We start from the raw sequence: 24004 nt of genomic DNA on the forward strand, positions 1-24004 counted from the left end.
AGATGTACGAGGCAACTTGCAATATTGCAATCTTATCATCAAAAGATACAATTCACGTTGGAGACAGAAACAGACCATAAACTAGCATTTCTACATCATAGGAAGAGACTAAGAATCTTAAATTCCTCGTATTCAAGTATATGACTAACACATACTTAAACGCATCTTCACTTTACTACGTTTTCCAGAAATAAACAATCTTCGCAACCCCCGAATCAGTTGTTCAGACGATAATTTTCTAAGTGGAAACTTCGAAATATTCTTCAAATGTCTCACGTTCTTTAACAAAAGGCATGTGATGAGTGTTTTATAGTAGTGTTTCTAATAACAAAGCTTTAACATACCATGTGTCGCAATACCAATAAATATTATACTGTCCAAACTGAGACCTCTGTGAAATGCGAAGCTGAGCTATAAAAAACTTGAAAACAAATCTGCTGCACTTTAAGTATCAACTCTAGTGTCTCGGAAGGTTCAACTTACATCCTAATTTTTCTTTTTAGCATTCTCCTCATGGATCGGATATGAGACTGACTGCTAAAATAGTCAATAAAACAGTTAGTTAACATGCTTTCAGCTGACTATTATGTATTATCAAGATTTTTTCCTTAGTTTACGAACCTGTTCATGGAAGAAAATACCTCTTTTTTTCTTCTTCTTAAATACTATAAAATATAGCCAATTAAACTGCAAATAAAACAAGTAAATTGTGCCACAACTACATATTATGCAATTAGGAGTTTCTATTTAATGTTACATTTTCAAAAACGTTTAACTTTCAAATATGATTTCAATAAATTTTCCTTAATTTTATTTAATAACTTAAAACAACGGAGTATTTACCCAGGTTGTCCTCCTGCTTCCATGTGGTTGGCTAGCGTAACGTCATTACTCCACACATCATATTGCCACTTTCGAAGTCCAAGAACGCCACATAACACACGACCAGTATGAATTCCGACCCTCATGTTAAGTTGAACGTCTGTTGCTTCTACTACAGAGCTGTAAAAGAAACGCCACCATTTTCTTTATCAAACTGGACAGCAATACCATCAAGAGTTATGCAAATTCTATACAATGTATAATATGAATAATAACACAGAAGGATATATATACACATATATTCATATTTCATACATTTCACCTGTTTCGGATCTCTTGAAACAGAGCTGAGATCTGAAGTAGATATATGATTAGCTTGCTCCGCAAGAAATGTCGTGCGTTTATACAGCACAGTATTTTACACTAAGGAAGGAATGAAAGTTTTAGACCTTGATTTTTATTAAGATTCCATGGAAGCAAATAACAACACTAGTTTCTTTGTTTTTTAGAAACTGGAAAGCACAGCTCAAATCGATAGTAAATGAGTTCGTGGATAGCAACGACTTCAAGACTTACAGGTGATGAAAGTACGGCAGCCAATTGTTGCTTGTGTTCCTGGTATTATTTCTGAAATAGTGCGAATTCAGCGGTCGATTTTTCAGCGTAGCAGGGTTATATTCGAAGTTTTCGGGATAAAATTTACTTGCCTGCGTTGAAGATCGACAAACTCTGGAACCGGTTTGGGAGAAGAAAAAAATAAAGAATCCTTATTTATTTTTTTTAAGAAAAAAGAAAGATTATTTCTTACCCAGTAATAAAGTTTCTTCCAGCAGTCTAGAGTTAGGAAATGGTTACCACAGGATATATGTTCGTATGTGGCCTTATTTAGAAGAAAGAAAAAAATACTTTGTTTTATTTCTTAATTTCTATTAAGGATATCATGTGAGCATGATATCCTTAATAGAAATCAAGGTCTTATTTTACACGTCATGTGAAAATCACCACTTACATTTCTACGGACCTCAACTATTTGAGGAACATCGACAAGCAATGAGAATCCGGCTATAATATATGTAACATGAAACAGGACACATTCCACGCTCAATTAACCACTCATATATTCTCTACACTTATTTGCAATTATTTAATGTTTTCCCTACTTATCCATCAATTATCTAAAAACTTCAAGTCATATTACATGGTATTATATTTGACATGTGAATAATAATAATCATAATAATCGGAAGTACTTACAAGTTTAACCCATGATCGGCCAGAACCATTGCGTCCTCGACGAGATTCGAACAAAGGTCTTTTCAACCAAAGGGCTTCGTTAAACTTGAATGAGTTCTTGATACGTGAATGATACAATACAATTCTCAGGTAAAGGTTACCTAGACCTGACATGTAATATGATTAATAAAATATTACAAAAATGTGTATTTTAACATCAACCTAAGTTTAATATTTTTCTTATTTTTTAAACCCGAAGTTTTTACGAAACATACATATGCATGTATGTTTACTTTTGGAATGCATGTATATTGCACTCCAAAAGTAAATCCTAGTTCGGCATTACCTTGTACATGCAGCCGGCACATGCATTTGAAACAGTGTAACCATAAATGTAAGCAGTTTTCGCTCTAAGAGATGGTTTTTATACGTAGAGCTGAACAAACGTACATATCACGATACTCATATATAATGCAGGTGTATATGGAAGAAAGTAAATTAAGAATTTTCTTTATTTACGGTGATCTCTCCCGTCTCAAAGATGCTGCAAGAAAAATTCTAACTCTAGTCTTTTTTTTCTGTGACAGCCAACTTTTAAATTAGAAGAAGGAATTTTATTCAACATTCCTCATCCCTTTCCACGCTCACCCCTTCATTCGACAGAGTCCATTGTTTATTTATATGTAAGCTAGCTTTTGCAAGAAACTCTTTTTGTAGCGGACTCAGCTTAATGAATACGTGTTAACACCGAACCTGCTATTCAACTCGATGGAATAGTTCACTTGAAATTGGCTGCATTCAATAAGTAACACTACATTCTGTATTCTATGAGAGCTTGGAATACGCTTCTTTTTCTAAAACTCTATATATCTTACAAGAACATAGATTTGTGTTGGCATATAGAAAAAAACAAGTATATATACAATAAATATCACTTAAGAATTAGAGAAAAAGAACAGAGGTTCATTGAACAGATCTAGTCGTCGCTCCATTTTAAAGACTAGATGTTGATGTAAATGAAGGACCAAAGAGATAAGCATGACCCTCGAGGAGTAATTTGTATAATCTCGGACTAAAGGCTACTTTAACACTGTGCAATTATCAAGACCACCCAACGAATTACCTGTACAAACAGTTTGAAAAAATTACTGAAAATTTCTTAAATGTGAGCAGTATTGGAGACGAGATTCCAAATTCCATTTGTGAATCACAGATAGTGATCTAATAATGTGCTAAACCGCTGTGGGTCTAGCACATTATTAGATCTGGAATTTTTTTATTCGAGCAAGACTAAAGTAATCAAGACAAATGTTGGCAAGGTTGTTTTACCGATCATGAACACACGCATTGATTAGGTCACTGGGGTGACCTAATCAAGCAACATTATTTTTTGTGTTAACTCATTTAAATATTTAATCAAATATTTCGAAATACTCATCATCAGTTTAAATAATCGATCCATTTATCTATGAGATTATCTCTTATCTAGTTAACAACAACGCTGTGATGTCTCAAAGACATTTTTTATGCATTTACGAATGATCGTTTTGTTTTCTTAAAATTTTATAGGATGCTTAAAAATGAATAACATATGATGTATAACATATTGAGTATAATGTAAAATTAAAATCGTTTTAAATATTTTTCTAAATGTTTAATTAAGCAGCGTACATCTTATAATGTGGAATAGTTAAAGCATTATACATTCTCATGTATAAAATAATAGCTCACCGAAGAACTTCCATTAATACCACTCAGCCAAGAAACATATACACAAGAAATTATTCTGCGTGTCTTAAATGTTCTTCTATATTCAACAAAAACGAGGTTAAATTTATCATCTCACATTTCATTAATCTCATAAAAGATCAATTTTAAGAAATGATGATATATTCATATAAACTGTGCACTTTGCGTTATGATAGAAGCTTTTTTTTTTTTCAATTAGAAATAGGATAAGGGAATGTTTATTCTAAAAGCTTCAATTCGGAAAGATACTAACCCTCGACAACATTAAGAAGTAAAGACCAAATTGCGGTGTGTGTAGGCGGGGAAGGAAGTCTGGAAAGACTGTACTTTCACTTAAGAATTGGTCTTCATGATAAGGGCTTAAGTCACATAAATAACACATATACGAATATAACTTTATTTTCTTACGCTCTTGAGATCCCATATTCATATCAATGGTATGTGCCAACTAGTGAAAATTATTAATGAAGTTACTCATAACTTTTACTCTGTATTATTCATTGATAGGCCTGGTTGGCCGAGTAGTTAGCGTATTCACTCTCCAGCCAAAAGGCTGCGGGTTCGAATTCCGCCGTGGGCATGAATGTTTGTGATTGTCTGTAAAAATAGCAGTGGTGGTGGCGACCAGTAGATGGCGTTGGTGTAGATGATGGCAGTTGCGATTCGCTGTAGTTGGTGGAGATGGAGAGCTCTGGAATGGGTGCCCTCCCTCGATGAGTCTTCGGACTCCTTGGAGGTGTCACGTAATAATAATAATAATATTAATAGCAATCCTGTACGTTCCTGTAGCTGAATCGGTTTCGATATCGCCCTTCGGTTGGAAAGATCTGGGTTCGAATATCAGGATTTTTCATCCAGAAAAATAGGCAAACTAGCCAGAAGAAAACATAATATATCTTCTACGAGCATAAGGATTAACCCATCTATTCCGGCGATCTGGTTTCGTAAACCTGCATGGTATGGGTGGGTTTAATCTTAAGTTTAAATAAAACAAGAAGGAACGCGAAGGAGATATATTTTTGAATGCATCACGTGCGTATTTTGAAGAATGCATGCATATGTGCGCGCGCACGCACGCACGCACGCACACACACACACAGGTACTGTAAATAGTGAAAGTATTGAAGTAAAATCCTCCTACCATGGTTTCCAGAAGATAGTGCTTTTCAGGAAAAGGCTTAAACCAGTTAAACCACTTTTTGCACCTTTCAAGCAGATTAATAAGGTCGCATTATGGAGATCAATTACGATTGATCTCCATAATGCGATCTTATTAAGAAATACGTGACAAATGACAAAATCAAAGTCACTAACTCAATACTGGATGATTATCACAATAAAAACATGGGCTTCCGGAAATGTCTAAAGCGGTAAACTAGGTAAACTATTTTTCATCCTGAAAAATAGGTAAACTATTTTCAGGATGAAAAATCCTGATATTCAAACCCAGATCTTCCCAACCGAAGGGCGATATCGAAACCGATGATGATGATGATGGCAGTTGCGGGTACAAAAAATTAGTGGAATTCGCTACCAGGAAGAAATGTCACGCTGTGCAATGTGGTTTTCGTGCTCTTGACTTGAAGGAGGAAAGTAAGAAAAGCAATAATTCGTTGTGATAAGGAACAATTGATAAGGAATCCATTGTTCCTTATCACAACGTGAATTATTACGCCGAGGGCCGAGTGAAATTTAAGTCAATATGACATAAAAAATTGTACGTTTATGTACATTTTTGTTTCCTTTGTAACTTTAAATGATACAGAAATTCTTACAATCATTTTTATGATTCTGTTTTTCGTTTGGTAGTGCGATTTTATCATTTATTAATGTTTTTTTTCAATATTTTCATCTTCATTTTTATGTGCGTTTCACAACCGAGGATAATAACGTAAACTAGTCGTGGGTCTGTTTGCATGCATTTAACAGCACCATTCTTTGAATGAATACTGATTAGTTGTTTTTATGTGAATTTAACCAATTTACAATTCATTAATACTTCTGATGAGTTAAGGATTAGGTAATCTGAGAACTTTACTCTACAGAAGAATCAAACAAAGGAAATTTTAGAAGCCACTTCAAATCTCCATTGAGTAGGGTGGTAGTTTCACACTGAGCAGCGGAAACTGTCTGAAATAATGAAAAAAAAAAACAATCCAAACAATATAAAAGTCAACAAACGAAATTACGAGTATAGAGCACAATATTATATTCCAATTTTAGAAAGTCAAGTATACAATTTTAAGCATGCATTTGCCATAGTGATGTTTTAGGAAAGATATGATTTACAATGAATACCACCAAAACTAACTGCATCAATTTTTTTCATTGTTCGTTATTATTATTATTATTATTATTATTATTATTATTATTATTACATACAAACTTAATGAAACACAATATATTCGCTCAGGCTTCCAGTTCAGCGACGCATCAGTACATTCCAATTTATTGTGTGTGTGGGGGGGGGGGGGGTGCGCGCGTATGTGTGCATGCGTGCGTGCGTGTGAGTGCGCGCGCGCGAATTTCTCAATCATAGATTCCGTAGCATCCTAACACAGCAAAAAAAAAAAAAAAAATACATAATAACCAACTGGTGTCATCCTCAGATAAGCTTACATTTAAGCTTCGAGGATGAGAGGAAAAAAAAAATTAGTTCTCATCCAAGATGTATCATATGTAACCAAATGCATGTAATGTACGTATCACAAGAAAACCAATGTATGTATTATATGTAAACCAATGTATGTAATGTAAATATCACATGTAAACAAATGTAAGTAATGTATCATATGTAAACAAATGAATGTAATGTATATAATAACTGTAACAAATGTATGCTATGTAAAAAAAAATATTTTCAAAGTAAATAATTTATTATTTTAAATAATAAATAATTGTGAAAATAAGGACACATAATATTCAGATTGCATATGTGTAAATACTATTGTATAATCACACCTTTTCAAACTTGAAAAAAAAAAATAGTAAACCACAACATGTAATATTATACAACTTATGTAACTCTGAACAATATAATTGAAAATTATCATTATGATTGTTATATATAAAAAAAAAAAACTTATCATTACTATTTAAATCTCATTATATGTAGCACAAAGTGCTGAACCTTGTAAAATAATATACTGAATAGATGATCATTGTACATATGTAATTATGTTTGTACATTGTACATATGTACATATTTGAAAGAACAATAAAAAATTATTAGTAGTAGTAGTAGAGTAGTAGTATTTTAAATCTACAGGGTCATCCGCTGTGAATATTTTGGTTTAAAAATATGAATAGTTCAGATAGGAAATGGACGATAATTTACCGTAAGTTTCATTTTTAGTTTACTTGGGCTGAATGTTTCGAAACATATATAGATATTATGATAGTGAAACATAATTCCAGACTGCACTTCATAATTATAATGCGTAAGCGTTTTAGAAGAGCGATTAATTGCTGATGAGTGACTGACTAATCTCCTAATCAATGGTTTCACATTAAGGACGGGAAAACCGGAATTTTTGAAGATTTAAGGTCTGGTTCTGCATCTCAATGAGCAAACAACAAAAAACTGTCAGGAATAATGTCGAGAAGAAGCATCGTGTTCGTTTTCGTTCGTAACATTCATATATTTTAAAAGCATACTGTTCTTTACAAAAGAACAAACTTAAATGATTTCATAAAGAGGTGGAGAAAAAAAACGAAAACAAAATCGCAAAACCGATTAGATTTCTCCTGGGTCACGAGCGACAAAACGATCGCAGAACTCGAGGCACTTGACTGAACTTCGGACACTATTTTCCGTTAGATAAATTGGATGACGACCCTTGTAAGGAGAAGGCGAACTTATTCTATAATCCGTATTACATGTGACGACAACCCATTAAGAACGTTACTGCTAGCGAAAACTGGAAATAAGGACTCCGTAAATCCCTCTCCATTCTCGTCACCAGGATTAATGGAAATTTGTACAGACAAAGACAATTAGTGGTATCAGACTTGTGGCACGCGCCATTAAAGTTTACCAGGGCGAGGAAACTCGGCATGCTTCACCTTTTGCAATGTACTTCATCGTACTGGGTAATGTCGCTGCAAGCTTTGGAACAGCAAATGCGGTTGTTTTAGAATAATGCAGAGACAGCTGAAACCATGACGCGAATATATCATGGCTATTAGCTGCGTGTGCATATTGCACGGTTTGTCTGTTTCTGGGAGAGAAACGCAAAGTTTTCTAGTTTCTTTCTCTTGTTTTATTGAAAGACGAAGAAGAAAAAATAAATAAAAACCATCATCAAAAACCAGCTGAGCTTCGAGTGGAAACACCTTGAAAACTTCATGGGATTCAAATCTCTTGAGTTTGAATCAGTAAGGGGCTGTTGGTAGGAACATTAATGGGAAGCTTAAACCAAAACGCGCGCACTGTATTATTACTTCCTTCCTGTCGAATGTGCTGCTAAGATAGTTGAGCAGTTCGCTGAAAAGTAACCTAAGTTACAAAATTAGATGCTCACTAAATTCAAAAGAATTTTTGAACTTTTTTTTTAATTGAAACTTATTAACACTGAAGAAGAAGAAGAAGAGTGCAAATGAAAATATAATATAGGAGATGCAACAAGTAATTAGAACAATACAAGCGATAATAATAGTAAAAACTGATACTACGTATGTCATAAAATATCCTACAATAATTTTTCAAGTGATAATATAGAGATTGATAGTGAAAGAAAATATTTAGGAATAAAGAACAGAAAATAGAAATAGATTACAAGGAACTGTACAATGCGTGTAACCAACGGCTTAGCCATACTGTTTATTATAAAAATACAAACGCGATACAGTCACTAAAAAATTAAATGATTGTATCTATGATGGCACACGTATACATACAGAATATAACTGAGACAATATATAACATTTAGAGTAATTTTCTATAATATGCGTTTAAAATAAAGCAAAATCATTTAGGCACATGAGGTAGTCTCTCAATCTTATCCTAAAAGTGTATCTTGATGTTAAAGACTAATTCATTAGGCAGTTTATTGTAGCCGCTTGTTGCTAAGTGTTCAAAAGATTTGTGAAAAATTTCTTCGTTTGCCTTGGGAATTACCAACAAGTTCGGGTCACAGCATAAACCAGGGGTCAGCAACCTGCGGCTCCAGAGCCGCATGCGGCTCTTTTCGTTAATAAACAATCAATTTTTGAATAATGTAAAATGAATGTTATTTATTTAAATTAGAAACTAAAAACCTTAAATTTAGCATTTGCGGTAAATTAAGGACATTTTACATTAAGTCGAGGATATTTTACAATTGAAAATAGTACATGCGATGCTGAAAAAAGTAATTCTTTCATGTTTGAACTCTTTGAAATCATACGCGATAATCCTTCTTTACATTTATTTACATTTTACAAAAATTCTACTTTATGGTGGATATGACTTCCCATTTAAACGCACTAAATAAGAAACTACAGGGAAAGGGAAATACAGCAATTTCGCTTTTAGAAGAAGTGATTTCGTTTGAACAAAAATTTGTTTGCGACAGACTTAGAGAAAGGCACATTATTACATTTTCCTACGTTAAAGAAATATCAACAAGAACAAGCCGATAATAATTCCATAAATTTAACCTTTTTCAAAGAAATTGTGGTAAATATGCGATCTGCATTTAATGGGAGATTTGAGGGATTTAGAAAGAACAAGGCAACTATGTCATTTTTATTGCGACCACTTGAAATTAATCCTGCCGAATTAAATTTTTCACCTTTTGCTGGAATTGATGAGGCTGCATTTCAACTTCAGTTAGAGGACCTGAATGAAAACTCAGGATTTGTGGATTTCAAAATTTAGAAATCTTGAAGCTGAACTGGAGGAGTTGGAAAGACAAAAAATCCACCCTTGCAATACAAAAAAAAAAAAAAAAAATGGTCTGAAATAGAAGATCTTAAAAAGCAAGATCAGATTGTATTTGACACGTGGAATTGTTTACCGGACACTTACATTCGGTGATTTCAAACAAACGCATTTGGACTTCTATCGATTTTCGAATCGACATATTTCTGTGAGCAAATATTTTCTAATATGAATTTTATTAAAAGTAACTTGAGAAACCTACAAAACAACATGAGTCTTCGTCATGTTTGAAAAGTAAAATTACGGCGTATTCGCCGCATATTGAGAAACTATCCCAAGAAGTTCAACAGCAAAAGTCGCACTGAGAAGATATTTTAAATTAAAAAAAAAATAAAGAAATAGGTATGTTATTGGATTTTATACATATGTTTTTGTAAGGAGAAGCAAATCTTTGTTTTATTATTTAATATTTAAAAATATCATATAATTTCGTGTGACATGCCACCCCTGTGTTTTACAAGTATGATAACGTGTTATGTAAAAAATAAATAAATAAATAATTTAATTATAACATTTTTCAATGTAGTTTCTAAATTTAAAGCAGTGATGAGTAGTTAAATAGTAAATCAAATACTCGGTTCGATCCGCATAAAGAATATTTTCTTTTTCTTTGATAAGAAAGTATTAATTTATTTTCAATTATTTAGGTATATTTTAATTTTTTAACCTGCACAAATAAATTCGCATGTAAAAATCAACATTCGTAAAATAGATTTTTAATGAAAATATACTAATTCTGCCGTACAAAACGAACACCGTGGACCGCACAAAAAACCTGAGAGGACCGCATGCAACCCGCGGACCATTGGTTGCTCATCACTGCGTGCGGCTCCCTAAATTTTTTTTAACAGATATAATTTTAAAAATGGCTCTTCAATCCAAAAAGGTTGCCGACCCCTGGCATAAACCATAGTCTACATTTATATACAGAAAAATTTACTATGTCACTTCTTACGTATAGTATACAATTCTGCATGGCAAAATGTTAAGAATGGCAAACGTGTCACTAGTTGAATATGCGAAGATATTAGCAATGGCTATAGCTCTGATTATTCTATTTTGTATTCAAATCAAAGTAAGCAGATTGTTGAAGTAATCTCCACCTTAACAGGTGATACCATATTGCAGTGATAAATTTATCCATGAATAATACAGTATAATCATCTTAAAAATGATGAACTGAAAAATATTAACATAATTTAATTAAATGTAAACAGCTAATAAGCTTCATTTCGGCGATATAAACATTATTTAAATTAAGGGGATATTAAATCCCACATTGTTTTAAAACCGAATAAGAAACTCAAAGATTGGAATCAGAGAGTTTCTTGCCGAATATAGTAAACTATAAAGTATCGGCGACCACTAGCGTGAGCTAATGCAAATGACCCTAGTACGTAGTACAATACCGGACAACTCGTAGCAAAGGTGGTGAAGTTCTGATCGCTATTCTTAGGTATTTCCCATAATGTAAAAACACATTTCCTAGGAAATGTATGCTGTTATTACATTCTGGTGGAAGGTCACTACCCAGTTCGGTTTCAGCGTTTTTTGAGGCTTCATCAGTGAGTAGCTAGACCAATTAATACCAAAGTGTATAGCGAAAAGAACTTATATACTCTGCTATACGAGTTGTCCGGTATTGTACTACGTACTAGGGTCACTTGCATTAGCTCATGCTAGTGGTCGCCGATACTTTATAGTTTACTATATTCGGCAAGAGACTCTCTGATTCCAATCTTTGAGTTTCTTATTCGGTTTTAAAACAATGTGGGATTTAATATCCCCTTAATTTAAATAATGTTTATATCGCCGAAATGAAGCTTACTAGCTCTTTATATTTAAGTAACTTAATGGTTGCACCTGTTTGGAAACTCGTATAGCAGAGTATATAAGTTCTTTTCGCTATACACTTTCGTATTAATTTGGTCTAGCTACTCACTGATGAAGCCTCAAAAAAGGCTGAAACCGGTCTGGGTAGTGACCTTCCACCATAATGTAATAACAGCATACATTTCCTAGGAAATGTGTTTTTACATTATGGAAAATACCTAAGAATAGCGATCGGAACTTCACCACCTTTGCTACGAGTTGTCCGGTATTGTACTACGTACTAGGGTCACTTGCATTAGCTCACGCTAGTGGTCGCAGATACTTTATAGTTTACTATATTCGGCAAGAAACTCTCTGATTCCAATCTTTGAGTTTCTTATTCGGTTTTAAAACAATGTAGTATTTAATATTCCCTTAATTTAAATTAACATAATTAATTCTGTTAATTACGAACCAACCTCAACTTGTTTGTTAAAAATGCGATAAGGGAGTTCTATTTCAGGTTGCTGTACAATTAGAATTTTGAGTACCAGTACAATTCGTATCATAACCATTTTATAGTTATATGGTGATCTAATTTATCTGTTAAGCTATAATATATGTATTAGTTTTATCGGTATTAATTTTAACACCATTATTGCCAAGCCACTTACTTAGTTTCAACATATCATGATTAATCTTATTTTTTAAATCCTCAAGGGTCGTTTCAGTATCTGTGTCATCAGCGAACGATATAATTTTGACAAAAAGTTTGTACTTTTCAAACCAGCCACTTCGACAACTTTTTTATTTTTATTTTTAAGTATATATTATCATCATCATCAGCAGCAGCCATTGTCAATCCACTGCTGGACGAAGGCCTTTTCAAGATTACTCCAAAACTGTCTGTCCATGGCTCCCCTTTCCCATATCGCTTCTGCAAATCTGATGACATCATCAATCCACCATGATTTAGGTAGGCTTCGCAGTCGTTTTTCCTCTCGTGGAATCCAATCCAATACTTCTTTTGTCCACCGTTGATCTTGTCTTCGAGCAATATGCCCAGAACATTGCCACTTCAGATGTTTCATCCGAAGTGTGTGTGTGTGTGTGTGTGTGTGTGTGTGTGTGTGTGTGTGCGTGCGTGCTCCTTTTGCCCCTCACCCTCCGTACAAAGAAAATTCTCATCAGAAAACATCCTATATAACACCCATTCAGAAGCCTATAGACCTCAATCACATCACCCCCCCCTCTTTTCTCCTGTTTATTTGTAGTCCACACACTCTCAGTATGTCCCCACAATCTACAGTCCACAATTGTAATATAATCTGTCTAACTCTTCTCTGCATCCTTTCCACAACTTCTTTATCGACCACCCCAATCCAAACCCAGGAGACCAAATCTGCATACAGTCCAAGTGCAGATGTATCAAGACTTGATAAAAAGAGGAAAAACTACTTTAATTTCCCCACGTGTCAGTGTTCGTCTCAACATCGTAACCATCCTCTGTGCTCAATTTTTGCTGCGCGTGTCCCCTTAACTTCATACCCTGTCCACCATAATTCCAAGATCCCCAGTCCCATTAGTACACCGCAGCACAATCCCGCAAATAAAATAAGTTGGAAATATCACCCACTAACATTGAACTGACAGTCACCATCACATGGCACTCAAACGACTCTGCAAGCGCTGAATATCAGTAGCATCTCCAACCGAATCGCTGTGGAATTGTTTGCTGCATCATCAGCAAACAATTCCACATATACAGACTGAATATGTGGAATATACAGACTGAACAACAATGGTCCAATGGCTGATCCCTGAGGCTTCCACCATATATATTATGACTACCATTTTGGGCTACCATTTTGATTTTGCATGATAAAATGAAAACTGTTAAGAGAAAACTAAATCTCTATGTGGTAATACTGTATATAACCCAGAATATTTCATCTCAATTACTGTTTACGCATTTCCTTTATCTCGAATACATTTCTTTTTATTCCAAGATTTTCCAAAATACATTTTTGAGAGTAATATGAAATACTTTTTTCCATTCAAAACAATGAGCTATATGTGTTTTTTTATGAAGTAAAATTGACAAAAAAAGTACTTCTAGAAAAATAACTAAAGCCGACTTGCAAAAGTGACACACACACACACAAAGTTTTTCGATACCAGCTGATGTACCAATTATCCCATATAACCCGACAACCCCATTCTGAAATTATGCGTGGCACGGTCACGAGCTGAGAACCAAAAGAAACGTGAAAATTAGGCGAAAATAAATTCAGTCTTTGTTCTACAGTATGGATAGCCAAAAGCAATTAAGGATATGTGGAATACCCTCATGGATATCAAAGTTGAAAAACTTACCTGTAAAGAATTTCAAAAAAAGGAAAACGAATGTCTACTCACTTCAACAAGACTAATTCCTCACAGGCATGGAGGTTGTAAAGGCGTTAATGGTTCCACTATAGTCCGGAAGGCAGCAACACTTGATAGGCAAGAAACAGTTATATTCACTATTAACAGAAGTTCGTCTATAGTATGTTTTAGTATCGTAGTTAGGCTAAAGACTTTTTTTTATACCTATTATATATATATATATATATATATATAGACGAAGCTCTTTGGTAGGAAAGCCCTGGGTTCGATTCCCGTCCATGACGTGACCTTGATCTGGTCGCTTTTGACTAAAGGTGAGTTAATCGGTCTTACGGAGGTGGAGGGTTTTTCTCCCGGTATCTCGGGTTTTTCATCCCTCAAAACAGGCTAACGGTCCCGTGAACGCACGCGCGCTCACGCACGCACGCACACACACACACACACACACACACACACACACACACACACACACACACACACACACACACACACACACACACACGGCTACAGTCATAAAATATACTACGGCAAGGAAGGCAACGAGAAACCACCGTGCTCATAATCATCTCCCTGGTATAGCAGCGTATGCTGCCCATAAGGCTGAAGGGAAAATACAACAGCATATATAATATTATATTCATTTTACATAGTTCAGAAACCGTACTCTAGAGACCAAACATTGGACTTTTTCAAGCCACTTCCGGCATTCACCTAGCGAGGCAGTGATCTCACACCAGACGATGAAGTGCAACTTCTACCTAAGGATCATCATAAACATCCATCCTGACGGCGAGATTCGAACCCGCAAGCCTGTATGTTGGACAGCAGATACACTGAACTCTCAGCCAGTCAGGCCGGAAGACTATAAATAGACTAGCGATTTCGCATGATATTTAAGGAATACCTTTGAAACATTTGGAAGTCCAATATTAGAAATATCCAGTGGTGAGCTATGGAAATTTTAACAAAGGGCTCGCATCGTCGAGCAAAAAAAAGCCGCAGTTCACACAGAAACATTTATTAATACAGCTTGTGTACAAATGCCAATCAAAAAGTATGAGGGGACAATCAACCTGTAAGGGCTATCATTTTTAAACAAATATTTCATGATTTAAACATGAAATATTTGCACACAATCATCTGTGTTAATTTATCTTACATAAGAAAACATTATTTAACTATCAAAATATAATAAGAATAAAATCTTTTATAATCGCACATATGCAATAGTCCGCATCTTTTTATAAACGAAAGAAATTTCTTTTGTTGGCGATAGAAGTTTTTATGACAAACAATCTATAAATAATAAATAAATATTATCTAAACACAATAATATTAAATTACGTTATATTTATCTTTTGTTTTTATACTTCAAGTGATAATCAACAGGGGCATTATTTTATAGTCCTATTTATTCATATGCGATTACCAAAGGTGGATTCTTATTTGTAAAATTTTAGTAACAGTTACTATAATATTTTATTTAATAAAATCACTTTTTTAGGTTATCGTACGAGTTTTTCGCTTAATATGTTTCAAAAAATTATGTTTTTTTCTTTTCTTTTTTTTTTTTTTTTTGAAAAAAAAAAGTAAACAAGAAGAACAAGGTGCTAGCAAATTTGAGAAAAATTTAACAAAGGGTTCGGGCGAGCCCCTTATAGCTCACCACTGGAAATATACATTCGTACGTACATACATTTACTTTTACATTTTTGTTTATTTATGCTGATAAATAAACGAAAGCTGCAATAGGTGTTCGTATATACATGAGGCCAAGTGAAAAACGTGGATCACTACTAGCGAATTTTTCGTAGGAAATCAATCACCGGGATGTCAAGTGCTTTATTTGGAAATAGGAATCCCATATTTAATATAAAACCTCTAAAACACTTTAACAAGGCAATATTCTAAAATGAAGGAAATTTTCATTTGTGATTTATTCTCTGTGGGCTCGTCCATAACTTATGTGTGGGGAGGAAATTGCCGTTTCGGTAAAATGTGTGACGGTAACGAGGAGTATGTTAAAATGAATTTTTATGTCGTGTTTTATTTTTTTCCACTCTCAATATAAACATCTTTTCTAGAGGCATTTGTGATTTCTAATGTGAATCATATCTGAATCTTCATAATAATGATACAAAACACTACAAATGAATCCTTAACTTTTATTATAAATAATTAAATGAAAACACTGGCCAACAAAAAAAAATTTTCTGCTGATTATGATCTGACACTTGTTTTTTAATAATTTAGGTGCGCTGATTTCAAATATCAAACCCATTTTTCTCTATCACGTCAGGTTTTTTCCCCTATGGCATTTTCTTTTTGCTGATTTGTAAGTTTTTGATAGTTTTAAGGAGGCAGTACTATTGAAAGGATCAAAAAAATCGATTTTTTAATATTATTTTCTAAAAGTATGTACTTTTAAAAATCTGTTCCTAACTTTTTATCAAGAAATTCGAAAAATTCCCGAAGATATAGCCTATTATTCAAAGCGGTGCGCAGATCAGAATCGGAGCGCTCACCGCTCTCGCTTGTTAGTAAACGAATAAATGCGTAAGAACCTGCAACGGTACGTACTGGCGCTTTGAATGCGAAAGAGGCCGATAACCGACCTAATACATTTAGGTGATGAAATGTAGGCGATGACAACTGCCTAAAACAAATGAATCTATATGCGTCATAGCGGACGAAGAACGATCGAAATCAGTCAGTCGTTAATCGATCGTGTTTAATGAATATTGTTAAGTAGTTATGTATCTAATTATCGGCCTCTCTCGCATTCAAAGCGCCAGTATGTTCCGCCAGTATGTATGTACCGTTGCAGGTTCTTACGCATTTATTCGTTTACTATCAAGCGAGAGTGGTGAGCGCTCCGATTCTGATCTGCGCACCGCTTTGAATAATAGGCTATATCTTCGGGAATTTTTCGAATTTCTTGATAAAAAGTTGGGAACAGATTTTTAAAAGTACATACTTTCAGAAAATAATATTAAAAAATCGATTTTTTTGATCCTCTAAATAGTACTGCCTCCTTAAAACTATCAAAAACTTACAAATTAGCAAAAAGAAAATGCCATAAAGGAAAAACCTGACGTGATAGAGAAAAATGGGTTTGATATTTGAAATCAGCGCACCCAAATTAGTAAAAAACAAGTCTCATATAAAAGTCAGCAAAAATTGTGTTGGGCTGTGTAATTAAAGTATTTTCATTTCATTAGTTGACCACTCTTGACTGGAGTTTAATTTCTCAAAATTTAAGTGTAGACTTTCGAGATCCTTATCTTTTAATTAGTAGTTTAAAGACCTGTGTTAGCACACTTTTGTCTCGATTGTGTTATAGGTTATGTGACCTCTCGTGTGTGGGGTTGACATTAATATTCTGACACCAAATAGTATTATTTGTTTGTTGTCAACTAAGGATGTACAGTCGTATTTCTATGGTAAAATAGGTTGTGCTTGAGCACAGTAATATGAAAGATGTAGTCATTATCTAAATTATATTATTTTTATTTAGCTATTTTGCTACTGCAAGTTTGTCAATTGCAAGTAGATTTAAGAAAGTATGCAAGCAAGTAAATTAATTAATTATGAATGAAAATAAATTAAGTAATTACGCAAACAGCAAATTAAGTAATAAACTAGATTAACTACTTTGCTTGTTCCATGCTTCCATAAAATACACGATGTCAGAAACGAAATGCACGAAAGACAATGACATTTTCATAAAGCTCAACGCCTGCTTTTACTGACGACGTAATTGCACATCTGCGTGTTAGTAGATTAATGTACGGGTCGAAATTAACAAAAAGAAGTATTTACAAAATAGAGGTAACCCTCGTATAACGCGGTACTTATACAACGCGGTTTCGATATAACGCGGTCTACAAATTGTAGTAACCCTTGTTCAACGCGGTAACTTAAAAATCAAATTCCATCTTCATTAAATTTGCGTCTGTCTGTATTGCGCATGTAGTTATAAGAAGCGAATTTATGTTAGGGAGAAATACCCTTTAGTACGCATGTACGTCAAATGTTTACAGTAAACGAAGACAATTGAAATTGTCTTCATTTTCTGCCAGGAAAGCGCATTAAAAATCACAAGTTGATTAATCTCAACTTGTGTTAATCTCAAGCTGAGCACTTTATTTTGTGATGAGTTACATACAACATGTAATGCTTTTTTGTGTAAAAAATTTATTTTTATAGTAATGGACAACTACGAGGGCTTTTGCGATATGGTTGAAAACGAAATTACTAAATTAATTCAATGGGAAATAGATTTAAATGAGGAGGAACTGGTAGAATTAATAGACGATGTCGAAATGAGAAAAGTTTTGTCGAAGATTCTGATTGTGATGAATCCGTTAAAGAATTCAGTTTAAAGAAATTAGCAGAAGGATTGGACTTGGCAAGAAAGTTAGGAAGTTACTTTACGGATAATGATCCCTCAATGGAACGCTAAATAAATAGCCAAGATAATTGGCTATTTATTTAGTTCCATATCATGAACTTAATAAAAAATTGCAGAATAGTGGTAAGGTTTTATTACTGACTTCTTGATAATTAAACCAGCCGAAGTATGTAATGAGAATTATACAAATGATGTCCAAGGGATTTCAAGTGATGACGACGTCTGGCCAATCGTAAATAAAGGACATCTACGAAATGTTAGTTTCGCAGACAACGATGACGATTAAAATATGACTTCATTTTATTTTGCCTAAAACATTTATGCATTATGTGCAATGAAGTTTACGTGCAATTTGTAAATTTATACTTTTATACTATGTATTTTTTTCATAGTTTATGTTTTCTTACCTTACATGAATTACCTGAATTAAATAAAAATATTTTTTGTTGGGTATGTCATAGTATATTCATAGTAATTTCATTTCAATGAAATTACATTTGTGAAATTCATAGTGAAATAGAAATCCACACACGCACACACACCTCTACGCTCTCCGTCTCATTAATTTGCGTCTAGCGTACAAAAAGGACCTCTATTCTCATATCGATCCATGTATAATATCAGAAATTATGAACCATTAAGTAAAACTCAGAACTGTAACAACTTTTTTTATAAATTAATGAGTAAAATATCTAAAGCTTAATTTTGACATTTTTCTAATATTATTTCAAGAAAAGATAATAAATATCCCTTAATATTCTATACAAAGTTCTCAAAACTGTGTGCTCCAGCATTAACACTTATCATGCATTATCTTTATATTTTTTCCTCTCGTGCAGAATCTACCCTAAAAAAGAAAAAAAGTATAAAGATGGTACATGATAAGTGTTAATACTGGAGCACACAGACTTCTTCGCTCACTCTTTCTGTGAAGTTAAGCCTGTATTTTGCTTATTCTATAAACAAACGGGCATCTCTGCTGATAAAGCTTACCGAACGAACTTATCCTACTCCTTCATTCCATTGATGTTCTCCGGAATAGTTTTCCTCACACTGTTTCCACGAAAGGCTACAATATTTATCTATTCAACAAACATCAATAGATTCCTTCTTTTTCCTTAACCACTTTTTTTTCCAAATCCACACACAGCCCCGGTGTGTTATGCGATTTGCAATCTTTCGTGTGTGGAGTTGATCCGATCCTATCTTCCCTTTCGTGTCAGGTTCAATGGCCTGTCACGGCCAAATAACTTGGCTTCTTAGAAATCTGTATACTTCTAATAAAATGCGAATATGAGGACTCTTAGGAGACTGAGTCTTTTAGACAAACAATCAGAACAATAGTATCAAAATAACATATGCTAAATATTATGAAACTACACAAGCTCCCGATTACTTTGGAAAATTTTAGAATTTCAACGCACAAATGTTGTCCATATAATAATTCTTCACATAACGTTTCATGGGCAATGAGTAAATTAATCGGGAAAAAAAGATGTGAGTATACGTTCAACAACATACAGATTTCAATTAAATTTCCTATGCTGAGAAATCTTTCAAGAAAAAAGAAAAGTGAGCTAGAACTTGGCTTCGCTGAACTTTAATAGCCTTCTTCATGAAGGAGAATAATTTGGAACTAAGGGCGCTCTGGCAGCAGGAGAAATAAATTAGCGAAGTTTATTAATCTTGAAGCTCATTTAGGAATTGCAGTTCATTCAGAGAGATGACTGGCGGCTTTCCAGAGAGTAGGATACGTAACAGCACTTCGAACACAGCAACCGTTCTCCGTATTGTCGACAGATTGTAACGCAAAAAATATTCATTATATATGACAGCTTAGGTGATTTTTTCCTTTATACTTAAAAATGACTGAACGTACACAAATTTTTAAGCAGGGTATTATTAAAGTATTAAAGCTTGTATTAAAGTATTAAAGCATATTCTGCTTGACCCAGGTACCTGTCAATTATTACAAACATTAAAAGATTAACAAGATTGTTAATATTATTAATATCAATATTATTAATATTATACACAGTCTTGCCATAAATACTGTTACAACTCCAGCACATCCCCGTGCCCACAGAATTGCGCGAGTCCGGTTTCATTGGTGGCGCGGTGCGTAATAACTTATTATTTTTTAATCTACTGTATTTTTTAAGCTAATGAGAATACAACCTGCGAATATGGATCTTAAAAAGAGGGACATATTCGTATATTTTATCTATTTATTTCATTTAAAAAATTTGATGTTAATCAACAAATCATCATCATCAACTGTTTAGGATAACGAGTAATTTATTTTAAATTATTATTTCTTTTATACAAGGAAAACTTAAATAGTTTGGTTGCATTGATGATTAATAGGAATAAAACAAATCGCCCGCCAACAGCTGGCAGTCGTTGATGTATAATACTACGCATGCCGGAAAAACAGGCAAACACGCAATTAAAATAAATAATTCAGCCCAATCCAATCCAGTCCAGCCTGAATATCAGAGAAATCTGCTCTCTAATTTTTGTTACAATAATAATTCGCTTTACTTATAGGCTTTTAAGGTCCATGAGCTGCTCAAGCTTGCTTTCATAACCATACTTTCAGGCTAATTTGATGCGTAAATTTATATTTGTGTGTGTGCGCGTGTTCTGTTGGCGGTGGAACGAAAATTCATTTTCGTTCCATCGCCTTCGGTGGAACGAAAATGAATTTCTTCGTGAGGAAAACTACTACTTTCATATGTGAGTGGCTAACTTAATCTTCATCTGAAAAGTTCTTTGCGTCTTAGACAGAATTTGAACCCAGATCTTTCCAGCCAAAGGTCTTTGTCGAAACCGACTGAGTATATGAAGACTAGTTTTTATTAGGATGGACATATGAAGCAATAATTTTCCATTTATTTCAGTAATGAATGATATTAATTCTTACAGGAGAAAAATTCTTCACTTGGTCACAAAGAGGGGGAATAAGCACGATTTTTTTATTTTTTTTCCTCTAGCGTGTAGAAACCGAACGGAACTATTTGTTTAGTTCCGCTGAGAATGACACAAGGATTTACTAACCTTCCGAGTTTGGGAGAATAAAAATAAAAAAAGAAGAATGTCAAGTTTTTTTGCAAGAAGTATGCGAAAACACAAACGTGGCCAAATACTCTTCAGTGATAAACATTAAAAATAAAAACATGCCAATTTTAGAAGGAAAAATTGTATTTTATAAAATTAATATAAACAGCAAAAATTAAAGCACGTGGATCTTTTATTATGTTTACAATAAGTAAGAAAAAATATTAAAATACAAAATTTAAAACTCCTTATAAGTACATTTTATATGGCTCGAGTATCTCTTTAAAAAGCTAACAGTAGCCTCCAATTACACAAGCATTCCATTTCCACTGATATCGTTGGTATCACTGGCACTATCATTCAGGAAAGAAGTCCAAGTGATAATAAAGAAAATAAATCTTCAGTGACCAGTCTTGTTGCAGTTTGCAATAAATTAATGGACTAGTTTCTTTATAATTTTCAGCATCATTCTCCCAAAACACTTCAAGAATATTTCTGAACGATTCCAGGGCTTCTACCTTCTTTTTTAATGAGACTCTTTTCGAATTCCTTATTTTTTAAATAATCCTTTAACTCGAAATCTAACATATATGCCTCCTTAAGTTTGGCTGGTGGATTTGTTTGGAAAACTTATTGTTAGGTAACGAACTCAAGTTGATTTTCTGTCTCATGGGAAAAAAAAAAGATTTTTATGAGACCCAGTTTAATATGCAATGATGGTAGAAATTGTTTCCTAGGATTAATATGATTTTTTTGTACTCTGCTTGTCGAAGAAAAGTAATGCAATTTTTTTTTAAGTGGGAATGAACAATCGATCGACAGTTTGTGTAAGTTTTACTTCCATTAACTTATACGTCTTTACAAAGGCTCCTTCACTTCTTTTTTCGTGCGAGACGTAATGAAAGCTTTTCATCACTATTATGCAACAAAACTGCTTTTAAGTTTGGTTTAGAAAAGTATGGAAGCAAGCAGCAATCTTTTGGTTTGCATATTTCTCGGAAACGATCATCTACATCACAGCAATAAGACATTCTATTCTTAGTGTCAGAATATAAATCTAGGATTTAGAATTTTCTTTCTAAACCAGAAATTTTCGTTCATGGAGTTGAATCCAATGTTGTTATTCATCTGAGACCACTATGAAGCAGTTCACAGTGTTACTCAGAAATCCTTTACAAGATCGTTTAATTCCTTCTGTTAAACCAGATAACGTTTTTGTTTTTCAAAAAAACTTCATAAATATGAGGAGAGTGGCTTCCTATTCACATCAGAAAAAGATTCGTCCTCTGTCAGTAGGACCTTCTAGAACCATCGCTACTACTACTTGTGATAATAGCGGACGAAGTGCTGGAAAGTATAAAAATGAAGCACGTTAGAGAAATCTCTAAGTTGGGTACGATATCAAATTTTCTTTTTCATAGAAAAGGCCAGCTACATTAATTAAGTAGCATTAATGAAGTACAACCTGTAACAGGATCGGGTGGATCATGTTACAGGTTGTACATGTAAATGAACAACACACACACACAAGATTATCAGCCAAACGGTTTTAGAGACGAGTTGCTTTTCTTTAAGTGAATATATTCTGTTTCTTTAAATGTATACATTTTTTTCGTTAAATTCACACATCTTTAATTCATTACCACGTTACATTTTAAATATGACATGGTAATACATTAAAAAAAAATAAGGGTTTCAAAAAGGTCTGAGTGAAACTGAGAATGCCAGCTGACTGAGTTTGTCATGGAAATCATGGAATACAGCAAAGTATTCCATGATTTAGAACATTCATTAACAAATTCAGAAGGATTCAATCATGCTCAAATCATGTCTCCATTTTTCAAACTACCGCTACATGACTTGAAATTCAAAATAGCTAAAGAAGGACAACTGAATGACACTAATTTCAAATTTTAGTATTATTACTGCTCTTTATTACGTATTTATACAAAGCATTTTTACGTGATGGAATTTCGTGAATTTCCGACTTCGATTTAGCACCTTGAAATACATTACAATTATTTAAATTAATTTCATTTACAAAATAAAAGTTTTAGTTTATTGAATATTGATGAACATTTCTGTATATGATCGGAAATGTTCTTAACAGTATAATATACTGATATATTCCAAATATAAATTAACTTTTTTTCCCAACTTTTTTGATTTTTCTGCTATGCCACTGCTTACCTACCAAAAGACGCTACGGACTCGCGAATCTATTAAAGTCGAAGGAGTTGAAAATGAGGCAGACGTGAAATTTTAGTACAAAGTCCAAATTTTGGAATAGAAGGAGAAAGGAAATATTTTTGTAGACAGAAAACTTTGGTTACATTTTAGAGCAGCGGATTTATTCATTCTCCTTATTCAAACTGGAATCAGAGTAAAAAATCTATTCTGACTATTCAGATTCTGACTTTATATTATGCATCATAAATTATTATGATGTATAAACTGCACATCAGACTATATAAATTGACTACATAAACTATTCACGCACACTTTATTCATTTTCCATATTCAAACTGGAATCAGAGTAAGAATCTTCTCCGATTCCATTTTTCTCATTCCATACTTAATTAATTTTAATCCAATACAAACGG

General features: G+C 33.6%; 1 protein-coding gene across 1 annotated transcript in view; it reads right to left on the reverse strand.

Moving 5' to 3' along the window:
- The window catches only part of LOC150094441 (adenylate cyclase type 1-like), a 619545-nt gene that overhangs the window by 298581 nt on the left and 296960 nt on the right, over window positions 1–24004 (reverse strand). The window contains exon 6 of the mRNA XM_090412469.1: window positions 844–1002. Coding sequence (XP_090268595.1) covers window positions 844–1002 — 159 coding nt within the window. The remainder of the gene's footprint in view (window positions 1–843; window positions 1003–24004) is intronic.

The sequence above is a fragment of the Typopeltis vanoorti genome, chromosome 22 (genome assembly GCF_054136105.1).
Source record: "Typopeltis vanoorti isolate ZY-2024b chromosome 22, IOZ_Tvanoo_1.0, whole genome shotgun sequence".
NCBI classification, from domain to species: Eukaryota; Metazoa; Arthropoda; class Arachnida; order Uropygi; family Thelyphonidae; genus Typopeltis; species Typopeltis vanoorti.